This window comes from Rhipicephalus sanguineus, chromosome 5 (assembly GCF_013339695.2).
Source record: "Rhipicephalus sanguineus isolate Rsan-2018 chromosome 5, BIME_Rsan_1.4, whole genome shotgun sequence".
Lineage (NCBI taxonomy): Eukaryota > Metazoa > Arthropoda > Arachnida > Ixodida > Ixodidae > Rhipicephalus > Rhipicephalus sanguineus.
Window position 1 is genome coordinate 7,290,260 of NC_051180.1, and position 13,860 is coordinate 7,304,119.

General features: G+C 47.9%; 1 protein-coding gene across 1 annotated transcript in view; it reads right to left on the bottom strand.

The window, feature by feature from the left end:
* LOC119393087 (cholinesterase 1) overlaps positions 1-11,892 on the bottom strand; it is a 35,810-nt gene extending 23,918 nt beyond the window's left edge. The window contains exons 1-3 of the mRNA XM_049415851.1: positions 11,845-11,892; positions 10,920-11,167; positions 8,430-8,658 (exon numbers count right to left, since the gene is read on the bottom strand). Of these exons, the coding sequence (XP_049271808.1) occupies positions 8,430-8,658; positions 10,920-11,167; positions 11,845-11,892 (525 nt within the window). The remainder of the gene's footprint in view (positions 1-8,429; positions 8,659-10,919; positions 11,168-11,844) is intronic.
* Positions 11,893-13,860: the final 1,968 nt, after the last annotated feature.

Sequence of the window (13,860 nt, forward strand, 5' to 3'; positions counted from 1 at the left end):
TACACATAGTACGCACATTCAATTCAATACATACAGAATTCATTCGCATGTATAAAACCTATAACATGAACAATTCACTACAGACGCATACGTACAGACGTTTACACATACCCTTCTATGAAGCGCTGGCCCTTATATAGTCACTGAATTACAGTGGACCATGGTGGCACAAAGATGCGTCATTTTTCTTCAAATCTTTACGATTTCATGGCTTCGTCACAATATATGCCGACATTATTAAATAGTAGCTATGGCTTAGCCAAGCGCACCAGTTAATCTAAAGCCGCATAATAATGAACAATATATTTACAGAGTTGATTAAGTTAGTGCGAAAACGACCATATTGAGAACCGTTCATACCATTCCGACGACATTTTGAAGTAGCGCCATCTTCCGACAGCGGCCACAGATGAAATTTCTCTCTCTGATTTCTTTATTTTCAATAGTTACTGCGTGAGGGCGCAACATCGGCAACATGCATGTGTTTCCCCGTTGCAAAGGGGCAGGCCACCACTAGATCATCATCATCATCATCAGTTCAGACGGTTCAGATTCTGTCGCCTTCGTCGCGTCGACTTCGTTGAGTGATTTGGCGTTGACATCTGTTCACATTCTATTTATGCGTTGACTACAAGTATGACGATAGGCCATGGATTCGTTCAGCTGCTAGCCCTTCAGTGACAATGCTTCTGATGCGGTACGGCCGTCTCATTTGTGTATACGTACGTTACAACGCGGGTCGTACAAAGAAACAAGACAAGATGGCCTCGCACCGGACGATGGTTTTTCGAGAGCGATGTCAGTGGCTCTTGGCGTCGCGGCAGCTCGATTACTTGAGTAGAGAAACTGACGCTACACCGCGCGAATTATGGAAAAGAACGCTACCCACACTACGTGTTCTGTAATATTCGCAATGCCCATAGACTGTCGCGCCGCCAAGCGGAATTCAGGAGCGTCCTCTCGAGGAGGGTTAGTAGACGACAAAATGGCAGCACTACGCAGTCGCTCCCTTGTTCGGCTGTGTTAGCCTCAGTGTTAACGCGTTGGCAAGAAAGGAACACTACGACTTTGCATGTTCCCTGCATCAGTGAACAAACTGGGCCCTCCGTGACACGATAAATCTGATTCGTTCTTGCGAGACGCGAAGTTTTCGTGTAAATACGTGACAACTCACGCTTTCAATGCTCGCCCACACCGTACACATACTATCAGTTTCGCGAGGCTTTCTGTAGCCACGTAGGTTACTTAAATGTTATCGTCTGACATATTCAGTTGAAGCTCACCCTATTTTACTTGCATATAGCATTGGACAGTGTTTCTTGTAGTGCATGAGTCCCATAACACTACGCGGGAGGTCGCGCGGGCTCGCGATGTGCTCTTGTATAACTAAGCGATCTCAAGTGGGCGATACATTAAAACATTAAAATAGGGCCTCTATGCTTTGTCAGCAAAGCGCTGTTACGAATCGTGCGAGCGACGTTTCAATCATTCGAGGACGCGTCTGCTCGACGCCTTTCGTGGACCGAACGGAGCGAACGCTTTCCACGCCGTCCCGTCCTTCGCCAGTGTGTCGGGTTTCATAGCCACCGCTGCGCCGCTTGTTTTTGTACGTTTGTATAGGTGGCAGCACACTGCAAGCGATTTGCTTGTTGACCGGTCTGTGAACAAGATGCTGATGTTCTCCGCACCCAGACCGCCCAGACGTCTCTCTAATTGTAAACGTGGTGACGCGGAGTGGTCGAAGTCGTTCGGCGGAGGAAATTCTTCAGGTTGCTTTCAGCAGGATGTTGAAAGAAACCATCTTGACGACGAGGATTTTTCACTGGACGTAGAAGACTGTGAAAACACCGAGAGCGACAGCGACGATGAACGATCAGCTGCGAACTCACGAGGAGCGAGTTGCACTTCACGTCCCCTCGTGCGTTAATGTTCTTTCACGCTCGTAAGTCACTTTGATTGTATTTAATGTATAATATCATTCAGCGAGATCAAAATAAAAGCATAGTTCCTCTTGTGCACTGCATGTATCACAATTATTGTGGATATTATGGAGCGCCGCATGCCGCCAACACGCTCGAACTCGACCAGCGAAGCGAAATGGTTAGAGCGATGGAACGTGCAGTCACGGCCACAATCCACGTCTCTCGGCTAACTTCTTCGACGTTGCGAAAAGCATATGTGTGCATTCTTTTCGATATTAATGTTTTGATAGTGCTGATCGAACCTGCAACATGCGAGTGAACTGAATTGCACGCGGCTAGAGTCTCGGCATGGCTGTGACACAAGCGCTGCTGAATGGGATGTTAAGTCGAAGACGTAACTCCGCGTTCCGGACTGCGCAAGTAATGACGACGGCGTATTATGTTCGCAAACCATCACCAAGTTAAACGTGCGGTCCCGTGCAGCAGCGATGGCGCTACTCGCTGGCGGCCTACTACTGCGGCAAATCCGTCAGGCAGACTCGGTACGTACTACCTCGGAGTGCCATTCAACTCATACATCAATTCTAGTTCATGCAGTTTTATGTAGCACGCACAGGATTTCGCAAAGCATCGTTATGCACGGTAACGGAGCTGAAATATAACCTTTCACACCGCAGCAAATAATTAGGTGGCGAGTACTTAGCACTTTCCATGGTTTGGGAAAGTATTTTAGTCTCATATCCATTTCAGCACAGCTCATGACTTCATCCGGTGAAAGTGGAAGGCACCGTACGTCCGCACGCCCTATCTGTTCCTATGCTAACAAACGGGTTTACCCTCCTCCTGGCGCCATCTTGAAAAGCACGGCGCGCCACCTATAGTTCGTGGGCATTGCGAATTTCACTACGCTGTACCACGGCCGGTCTAGAGGCGCGCGCTCGCTCCTTCCCTTACGGCCTGTGCAGCTGCCGGGAGTACAATGGAACTTTTTCTATACAGTCACGACGGCGCGCTCCGCGTGAGGGCGTCGCGAGCCAACCGCCCAAAGCGCGGTTCGCCGCATGCGCTTCGTGTTGTAAACCAGCTGTGCCCGGCCAATTCCTCGTGCTAATTACTTCTATCGGTTGTAGCAAGCGGTGAAGGAAGTACAGGTGCGTGTGGGGACAGTCTACCTTTCTCGGCACTCGGCAATAGAAGACGCACACGCCGCGCTACTAGTAACAACAATATTTTTTAAGACCCGAGCACCTTATATTCGATGGAGGCGAAAATGCCTGAGGCCTGTGTGCTTAGATTGCTGTGGCTGGAAAATGAATTTTCAGGCTAAATTAAGCGCATCCAGGATTCTTCTGTCGCCACTGGCGTTGGAAACTTTACAGACGAGACGTACACTGCCCTGCTTTTCACCACAAAGTCCACAGTGGAGACAGTCCGATTTCTTCTGAGAAAAGGAGTAAACTATATATATATACCTGCTCACGAAGAAATTTAACAGTGATCCTATAGAGGCATTGTTTGGAAAATTGAGGGCAATGTGCGGGGGCAATGACGTGCTAGACGCAAGAGCCGCCACAGCTGCTTTGACCCACATTGTCAAGGAAAAGGCGCTACCTTCAAAAGACATGGGCGTTCGCGACGAAAACATTGAAGAAGCGGCGGTGTCTATTCCGGAAGTTGTTATTGAGGAACTTGAAGCTCTGCGAGAACCTCCTCGCAAACCACCGAACTCTGTTGCCTAGCTATTCAGGCTTGTGTATGTAGGTGGTTACATTGCCAAACTCATCACTGATGTCGGTTGCGAAACATGAGCCATGCTAGTGACGACAAACAAAACGAGCAGTCCTTTGTATCATCATCTCCGTCAGCAAGAAGCCTATGATCTACACTACCCAAAGCCGGAGTTACTATCAATGCTGGACACAATTGTGACGTTCTTCGAGAAAGCAGTCAAATATCTTCCTCGAACGAAAATCCTCGAGACTCTGCAATTGACTGTTGAGCCATACCTTGAAGATTCGCCACTTCTGGACTGTCCGGAAGGTGTGGACAAGAGTCACGCGAGAGTGCTGGCTCATATTATTTCTGAAAAGTTTCTCCGGATTCTTCTTATTGAACTACACAAAAAAGTTAACAGATCAGAATGACAGGCCTTCCGGTTTTATTCACAAGCCCTCGCGGAAGCATATCAGGCTGTGACAGACTTGACTCCTTTAAACTGTGATCGTCACTACAGTGTTTTACCAGCAGTGACTTTTTTTTCAGTTCTCCATGCGCATATTGTAGTACCAAGGAAAACATTCTTTTTCCCATTGAAAGGATTCTCTGAAAGTTTCTTTTATGTTTCCTCTTCGTCTGCAGCGTGGCCGTCCCCACTGTGCAGTGACTTTCACTTTTTTGAAGTATTTGTTTCAATATTAAAGCACGAATTAAGATGCCTCCAACAAAAAATGTGCAATTTTGTTATTTTCAAGTACAGCGACGGCCGGCACGTACATTTGAAATAAACATTTCCCAAACCATGATTAAACCGTTTCCTCAACCAAATGCAATGTTCATCCTCCTACTTATTCTCGAAGTTACAGAAACCTAAAAAAACAAGGCTGTGTTATAACCGCGTCGATGCTTTGCCGAGCAACAGAAGCGGGCTTATGAGCGGCCTGCGCCACCACTTCTGTAAAGCGTAATTTACCAGAGTCATCACATATACTTGCTACCATGTTTCTATCGCATTGGTACCATGAATACCATATAGAGTAACTTCAGAAAGCGCCATGCTAAGTCGGAAGCCGAGCACTCCCTGCGCGCGCTAGCCTCTGCAACGGCCGGGAGTGACAGTTGGCTCGGAGCGCCCCCACAAAATTGCGGCCATAGGTAGCAACAGCCCCCCGTGCGCAGGCCGTAAAGGAAGGAGCGAGCGCGCGCCTCCAGACCGGCCGTGGCTGTACCTACATGCTGATCTGCTACTGTTACGTTACGGTATTCCCCTGGCGTGTGAAATTGTGGTCATTGTGCGACAACTGTGTAGTTGTCGTTGTGGCGGTGGTTAGTCTTGCGTTGGATTTGGAATACTCTTTTCACAAAGGTGAGTGAGAGTGTTAGTGATTACCTACTGTGCACAGCTGTCATTAGAAGCGCATTTTGTGTTGAGGTTCGCACGCCGAAGCAAAATCCTGAGAACGAGAGATACATACTGCACGCGTGCATAAGTCCATCCTAATTCTCAGTGATGGCATGCGTATTCGAAAACTCATCTGATTGAGAATTTTGGCTTAACTGACAGAAGTCATTGACTTATTTTTCAGATATGTGCAATTATGATGCAGGTCAACGTTGAAATGCGGCCACGGCGGTCACATTTCAATGGGGGCGAAAGGCAAAGAACACCCATGTGCTTATGTTCGAGTGCACGTTAAAGAACAGTTGATCGAAATTAATCCGTAGTCCCACACTACGGCGTGCTTCATAATCATACGGTGGTTTCGACACGTCAAACTCCAGCAAATATGTTATCATACTTTCACGCATGCACTGTCCAGTGGTATCACGTTTGGTAAAATGTTGTAAAAATTAACCTTCATGCTTCTTTATATTGCTTGTTGTATTGATAAGTGCTGTGTAAAACTAGAAACGCGTGCTCTAGCCAAGTGTGTTAACGCCGAAAAAAAATTGAATTATTGGTGTACAGTCTAAGGTGTTCATTAAAACAAGACTGTTTTGTGAAGCGGGACTTACTGTATTTATGACATGCAGATCGTGCGAAAACGTAACAAACAACACGAGACACACGGAAGTATGCGGCGCATCGCGCACACGCCGAGCCTATAAAAAAAAGAAAAAAATTCGGCAGATCCCACGTACCGGGGGAGTCGATGTGATGCGAAGCATGCGGTAGGAAGGTGACTGTGGTGTAATTTTTTTTACTGAGCGAAACGTTGCAAAAAGAAGCTAGAGATTTGTATAAATTTTATCCGCACACATATATGTTGAAGAGCCGCATATGTGTTATATAACCAGTTGTTTACAGTTGGGTAACGCTGAAAACGGCAACGTGGGTATTATACCAACACCAGAAGCCGTAAGTTGGTATGCAGTGCTTATACTTGTCCCTTGTGATAGAGAACGCACGCACGTTTCACGAACCCGTGTGCATGTGTGAAAGACGTTCCTGGCAGTTCTTGAACAAGGTCATCATTCTCGTGATCAGTGAGCACCAGCAGCTGGTCATGACTTGTTATCGGATCAGGTCGTGATCGCGGTGACGAGGGGTCAATGTGTAGTGAAGCATGAGGTATAGTACAGCCGTTGGAAATCGTGGATGTCTCGGTCATTTCGTCGACAAATTGTCTATAGATAGAGCCAGCGACATGTTGGAATCTGAAGTCACCCTTCGCGTTGGTGAGGTATGGGCTGTCGAGGCTGGTAGGCCTGGATAGTGCTACGTAGACCTACAACAGTGGATGGCGCTTGTCGTATTCGTAGACTACCTGGGCGTATGTGGCCTATGTAGCCTAGTCTACAAAGCGGCCGTCAATCAATCTGACATCATCCTCGGTCAGCATGAGGCCATCGCCCAGCCTCGTAAGAAATGAAGAGGACACTTCGTCGTTCTGGCGGACTAAGTGCACTTTACGGTGCGATGATGTGAATATCATACGTAACTTTCGTTAATGTATTCCTCCGGAGTCGAGCAATGCTTGAATATAGCTCGCTGAATCATAGGGATACAAATGTAATGTTTATTAGACTGCTATAAAAGCGGAGCTATTACACTGGAACCACAGACGTTAATCTCATATGACGTCTGTATCGTAGGAGTATACGCATCGTAGGAGTATCATGTATAGTGTTTATTGCTTTCTTGTAAAATTAGATGGCAAGCACCACAACCACAACTGACGCTGCACTGCCATTACGCCTGCAGAGGCTGTTTTTCCAAACCAGTTTATAGACCAGGCGTGGCTCTGTGGTAGAATACCTGATTGCCACGCAGAATGCTTGGGTTCGATTCCTGCTGGGATCCTAATTTTCATTCTTTCCATTCGTCGGGTCAACGTTGCCGATGTCGGTGTTTCTTAACGCTCTCGCATTTAATGTCTGTTCTCGCCGTTCCTGGGTAGATATAAAGTGTCAATCACCTGTGGCGCATACCCATGCACCACGGCCGGTGGTAAACAGGTATGTGCCACACGTGTCCGGTGTAAAGGGTTTGACGACGTACGCGACAGGATTTTCACTTTATTCATGTCATGACCCGACAGTCGTATTCGTGAAATCATGTTACCCTCCCATGCAAATTTTGGTCGGCACCAAGTTAAGGAGGCGATCATGAGAGCCCCCAGACGTAGGCGGCTAGATAGATAGATAGATAGATAGATAGATAGATAGATAGATACGTAGATAGAAACGCTCAAAGTGCCAGAGGTTCGCTAAGAAATGCTTCGCATTTAAAAAAAACGCCACACACGTTACTCAACACATAGAACAAAAACAATGAACGTCACTCGTGTGTTGCTCGCATCAATCCTAGGTACAAGTAATTGCACGCGACTGGCCGAGATCGGTAGCACTGGATAGTCTGGTCTGAGGCTGCCGAGTGAGCGCGAAAGGGCGGTCGCTCTCCGCAGCACGGAATCACGATGTAACTCGGCGTGCGCATGCGCGCGCAAGTCACGTGGTTGAGAGAAAAGTTCCTTCCTTGGCGCTTGCCGCAAGAGGGCGCGACGAGTAAATCGTCTGCAAGGGAGAAAGTCGCTGCTCCGAAGGAGGAACGGAGCCCGTAGCCCGTTGCTCCATTCTCGCTCCCTTTTTTTTTAGAGTGCAGCGGCCGTGCCATGACGTATCATCAAAGAGACAGGACGGGATGCAACAAATATGCTGCCAAATGATCACCATAGCACAAATTCTCAGCACAGAAGTGCTTTTTTTTTTGTCTGCAAGGCTCCTGTATAAGCTTCCTTTTTACGGAAAATACGTCATCGCCCAACACACGGCGGCACCCCTCCACGTGCTCTTCAGGCCGACAGGGTGGCCGGTTCTAATCAGTTTGCCCCACTGGAGGCACATGATGTTGAAGACCTCAATGCTCTTTGTGGGAGAGAGTGCGCATCGCATTATCTCAGAAGCGGTCATGCCTCGGATCACGTGACGTTTACGCACGCTGCAAGGTCGATGCAAATAGGTCGCGAACAGGGCTGCAGGGCTAAAACTGAAAAAATTACCAAATTTCACGCACAGACGTTCTTTTCCTCGCGGCATATTTGAGGTGTCCACCGAGAAGCGAAGCCCGGCTAGAGAAGGCGACGCAAGGCGATTACGCGTTGTGCTCTCGAAAGCGAAGCCCAAGGGTGCCGTCGTCTCTTCCCTTAGTCCCTGCGCTGTTTGCGCAGTTCAACACTTTGGCCCAAGGGTCCTCCAAGTTTTTGGTTGGTACCCGGATCCCTTCTTTTCACATCCCGACCAGACGGGCTTCAGTGGTACTCTCTCATGAGCTGCAGAAGCATCCCTTACCTGAAGCACTGCCCTTGAGATCAGTGCACTGCCACTCAACGGTGAGACGATGTGCAGTCCGGCGCTGATGGCGCCAGCGTCGACGCCCCAGAGGACCAGGCTTCGTGGGTCCCCACCGAAGGCAGCGGCATTTCGCTTCAGCCACTGCAGGACAAGGTGCTGGTCCCAGAGACCCTGGTTGCCAGGGAGGCCAGACACGTTGCCGAACAGGAAGCCGAACACACCCAGTCTGTCATTGCAATAGACAATTGGATCACGTAAGAGAGAAGCGCAAAACAATGACATGAGAAATTCGGTGAAACCCTGCGCACGCCTGTGCCGACTACCATTGGCGCTGTATTCGAAAAATACTTCTTAATGACAACAACTGCTCCATTGGGTACGTCTTAGTGGGCAATGGAGACCGCCTTGGTTCTTTTTCGAGCTCGTTTCCAAAGCGGCAGCTGCCGCGGCTCACGCGCATGCAAGGCTGTAATATACTATGTGCCGAAACCACGACATTATTATGAGGCACGCTGTGGTGGGGGACTTGGGATTAATTTCGGCTACTGCATTTCACTCCCATCGAAATGCAGCTGCCGTAAGCGGGAATCGAACCCATGATCTCGTCCTTAGCAGCACAACACCTCAGCCTGCTAAGCAGTCACGTCGTGTCGCATGCAAGGCCAATATAAGCGCTCAGTGCAAACATGCAGCTTAATTCTGTTTACAGTGAGCCGCGACGGGAAATGTACCGCCATCAGCTGAATAAAACACTTTTAGTACTCACGGTACGGTATTTAAACTGTGATGTATTAAGTGAACATGTTCAGCTGCTGTAACATTACAAATGGTTGACTCAGAAAGCCAGCGCACAATCTCGAAATGTACAGCGGTTGTCTATTTGTTGTAGCTTCGGTCCACAAACGCACTTCCCTTTCAAATGAGCACGGCCATTGCGTTTCTTCGCGTTAATAGTTCGTAATACTGTGTACGACAAAAATGCTTCAGGGTGACAAGAGCGCGAAATCATTGCTTGGTGCGGCTAACTGCCATAATCCGCTCTTGACGCCTGTGCTCCTCGCCCTGCTTGCATTGGAAACAGTAGAACTTAGAATAAAAGAGAGCTGAGCTAGTTGGTAAGTATTCATTCTAAAAATGTAGAACAGTAGAACTTGACGGGCAGTTTTCGGCTCTTCGTCATTTTGAAACTTTTGTGACAGTTGACAATGCAGTAGGACTGCGTGCCTGCTTTCCAGTACGACGAAGGACTGGCACCCATAACGTGAAAAATGCGAGAAAAAAGCCCCGGGGAGCACGTTCTCCGCGCACGCAATGGGAAAACCAAGCAAGCGCGACCCGTCCGAGCTACCGGAGATTCCCCCTCTCCCCGCTGAGGCGGCGGACGGCGCTGCGCAAATTTGAGTGTGGGAGGCCTATACGCTGGCCGCATGTGGCCCAGCCCGGACATTGCTATCTTCGTCCCATGTGACAGCGAAAGCTGTTATGAGAGCACCACAACAGCCGATATTGGTGGCGTAGTTGTCCGCCGCCGTTGCCGCCGGTGACCGTAACCACTATCGCGCAAAATAAGAAAAAAAAAACATCCAGGATTCGACGGGACTTGAATTCGGCCCATCTGCCTGACAGCCGAGTATTCTACCACAGAGCCACGCCGGGGCTTGAAACTTCTTCGCAATGAGATCCTGTACAGGCGTCATCTCGTGTAAGAAATCACGTTAACATATGTAATAAAGCTTGGCAGAAGAGTAAAATGACACCCAGGCGTCACACAATGCGAATTGCGTAAAGAGTGGGTCGTTTAATGCTTCCAACCCAACACAAAGGCCTCAGCCATATTTATGCATCGTCATGAGCCCCAGCACCAACAAAGTTCACATACTGACTTGCTAATGTCTAGCGGGTACCTCGCTTCTCCGCAGAATGACGAATAATGGCAGAGTGAGTGCTGCCCTACTTCACAAAAAGTATGATCATTTATGGCGTAGTGGGTACCTCGGAAGTGTACTTGTATCATTTGCACAAAGAAAGCTTACAGCGGGCTCTAGAAAGGCCGCTCTTTCAGTTTTCGCTCTGACTGTGCTGCGTGTTTGTTTTCGTTGTGAGTACTCATGAGCTACACAGACGTGACTGGTCTCAAGCATTTATTTTAAGGCACTCCATCCGGTGACCATTTGTTAAAACACAAACATGGAACGAAAAGGCCATATATTTCAGAATCGGCGTTCCTATTTCAGTCATTCTGGAGATCAGTATGGACATATTTCTCGAAACCTGGCTTCAAATGCCCTTCACAAATGACCCATATATGCATATATTAGATGTGGGAAAAGCCTTCTTCCAAATGACAATGTTAAATGACGTTTTTTTAAAACTTGTTGTTCCTCAATACTTTGTTCCTCAAAACTCCTTGTTCCTCCATTGCCCTTCAATACTTCGAAGCAGACGTTAAGGTTTTGTTAAGAATCTGCAGAACAGCGCGTACGGCACCTGTAGTTTGGCACGGCGACCACGCAGTCACAGCGCGTCGCCATCCGAGCTCCGTCGTATTGGCGCTGCCTGTTGGAGCCGTGCGTGAAATGGCCGCCGTGCAGGAGCACCACCACAGGCCGCAGTTTAGCCGGGCTCAGTCCCGGAGTCCACAAGTTGACGTGCAGGCAGTCCTCGGTCCATTCGGGACTCAGCCTGCCCGGCGGCCGCTCTGCGGAGCGCAGCCATTGTGGTGGGCAAGGTGGCGCCTGCGCACCGAAAACCAGTTCGCATTTAACTGTTGTTCAATGCTAGAAAGCATTCGCAACTTTCACGGCCGATAGATGGCGTGGCTGTGAACCCAAAACTACAGTTACTGTATATGCTACCTTTAGGTACCTAAAGGTAGCATATACCGTAACTTTACCCAAAACAGTATCGAGCAGCCATGACCAAGGTCCCTAGATTTTTGCAGGGAAAAATCTAGGGACTTTAGCCATGACAGGTTGCATTCGAGCGAGCGTGCACCGGCTGGATGTAGAGTTGCGGCAGAGACGGTAGCTTTTTGAGTGGGAACCGAAGCTAGCGACACATAAGTGAACTGTAAACGTAAAACACACTGAGTTAAGAAATGCCGCACGAACAATGAGAACAGAAATCGCACTATTCTTTATACAGGCACACAGAGGGGTAGAAGGCTAGAAATTCTAACGCAGACGAATGACGAAGCGATTAGAGTTTACCAGTCGCTTTTATCGAAACGCATCTTCGAATCTTGATGCACGCATCTGTTATTAACACCGCCTGCATGGAAAGGTTGCAATATAACACCTACGAAGAACTATGTGGTCGAGACAACGTGTTACATCTATTAAAATTCGCTGGTTGTAACGTTCGTCCATGGGGCGCTAATGTTCTGCGGAAGCACTTGTGGCAAACTGCTCACGCTCGGGCGTTCACAACCCCCTGTAGGCATGCGGAAGTCTTCAATCATAGGAGTTGCGAAACTCACCATAGACCCCGCAGGGCCCTATGCACGGTGTAGGAAGGAGAGGCGACTCAACGCAGCCAGCGAGCGTGACCAAATTTTGTTCAGGTTCACGTATGCGCTTGTAGATGGCGCTTGTAGATGCCGTAGAAAAGTGCTTACAGGAGAGGGAAATACCAGACAGTTGGCGAAAAAGTAGAATGAACTTAATCTATAAAGGCAAGGGAGAAAAAGATAACATTCGCTCGTATAGACCCCTAACAATTACATCGGTGCTATACAGGTTGGCGATGCAGGCAGTAAAATTAAAAATAGAAGCGTGGGTAGAACAAAATGATATTTTGGGAGAACTTCAGAATGGATTTCGAATCGACAGGCGGTTAGACGATAATCTGTTTGTTCTTACCCAGTGTATAGAAATATCGAAAATAGAAAACAGGCCCTTATACGTAGCTTATCTAGATATTACCGGGGCGTATGACAACGTTAATCAGGAAATTTTGTGGGATATACTGAAAGAAGTGGGCATAGGTGACGACTGTATACAGCTTTTGAGGGAAATATACCGAGGAAATACAGTTTGTATAGAATGGGAAGGAATAAGTAGCAAGGACAGCGTTGAAATTAGCAAGGGGCTGAGACAGGGATGTCCTTTGTCCCCGCTGTTATTCATGCTGTACATGGTGAGGATGGAAAAAGCGCTAGAAGGTAGCAACATTGGATTTAATTTGTCACACAAACAGGTCGGCACGATGGTTGAGCAGAAGCTTCCAGGTCTATTTTATGCTGATGATATTGTCTTATTTGCGGACAGTCAAGATGATATACAGCGACTGGCAGATATATGCGGAAGGGAATGCGAGGCTTTAGGACTAGGATTTAGTGCAACAAAATGTGGATTGATGGTATTCAATGATCACGAAGACCATGCGGTCTTTATACAGGGCCAAAAAATACCGAGGGTAAGCGAGTACAAGTACCTCGGAGTATGGGTAAATGAGGGGGATAGATATATGGAGGTACAAGAGAAAGCATCGGTAGCAAAGGGAAAGAGGAATGCTGCCATCATGAAGCACAGAGCTTTATGGGGGTACAATAGGTACGAGGTGCTTCGAGGGCTGTGGAAGGGTGTGATGGTCCCAGGGCTTACATTTGGGAACTCAGTGGTGTGCATGAAGTCAGAGGTACAATCGGGAATGGATGTAAATCAAAGGACGGTGGGCCGCCTCGCGTTGGGCGCTCACGGGAAGACGACAAATGAGGCTGTAAAGGGTGATATGGGATGGACAGGCTTTGAGGTGCGGGAAGCTCAGAGCAAAATGAGATTCGAAGAGAGGCTGAGGAAAATGAAGAAGAGTAGATGGGCAGAGAAGGTTTTCAGGTATTTGTATAGAAAAAGCGTTGACACGCAGTGGAGAAAAAGAACTAGGAGGCTCACCAGTAAATATACGGCTAGCAGTGCGGGCGATATGGCAACAAGGAGCATTAAGCGGAAGGTCACAGAGGCGGAGAGGACTTATTGGATGGCAGTGATGGAAAAGAAGCCGGCTCTGAGTAACTACCGAAAGGGAAAAAACGAAATAAGGAGGGAAAGGTTTTATGATAATTCAAGGGGAAGCGCTTTACTGTTTGAAGCAAGGTCGGGCTGCCTTAGAACGCGTAGTTATAAAGCGAGATTCAGTAACGAAGAAGAACAATGTACATGCTGCGGAGGAACTAAGGAAACGATGGAACATGTACTGATTGAATGTGGCGATATTCACCCAGGTATACGTGTGGGCACGAGTCTACATGAAGCCTTGGGTTTTAGGGACAACAATGGAAAGCTGAACACGTCCGCGATAGAAATAAGTAAGAGGCGGTTAGAGTATTGGTGGCAGAAAAGTAGAGATAAAGAACAAAAATAAATAATGGGGGGAAAAATAGGGTCATTCTGCCTTAAGAGGCAGAGAGATAGACCGTGAATTTATAGTT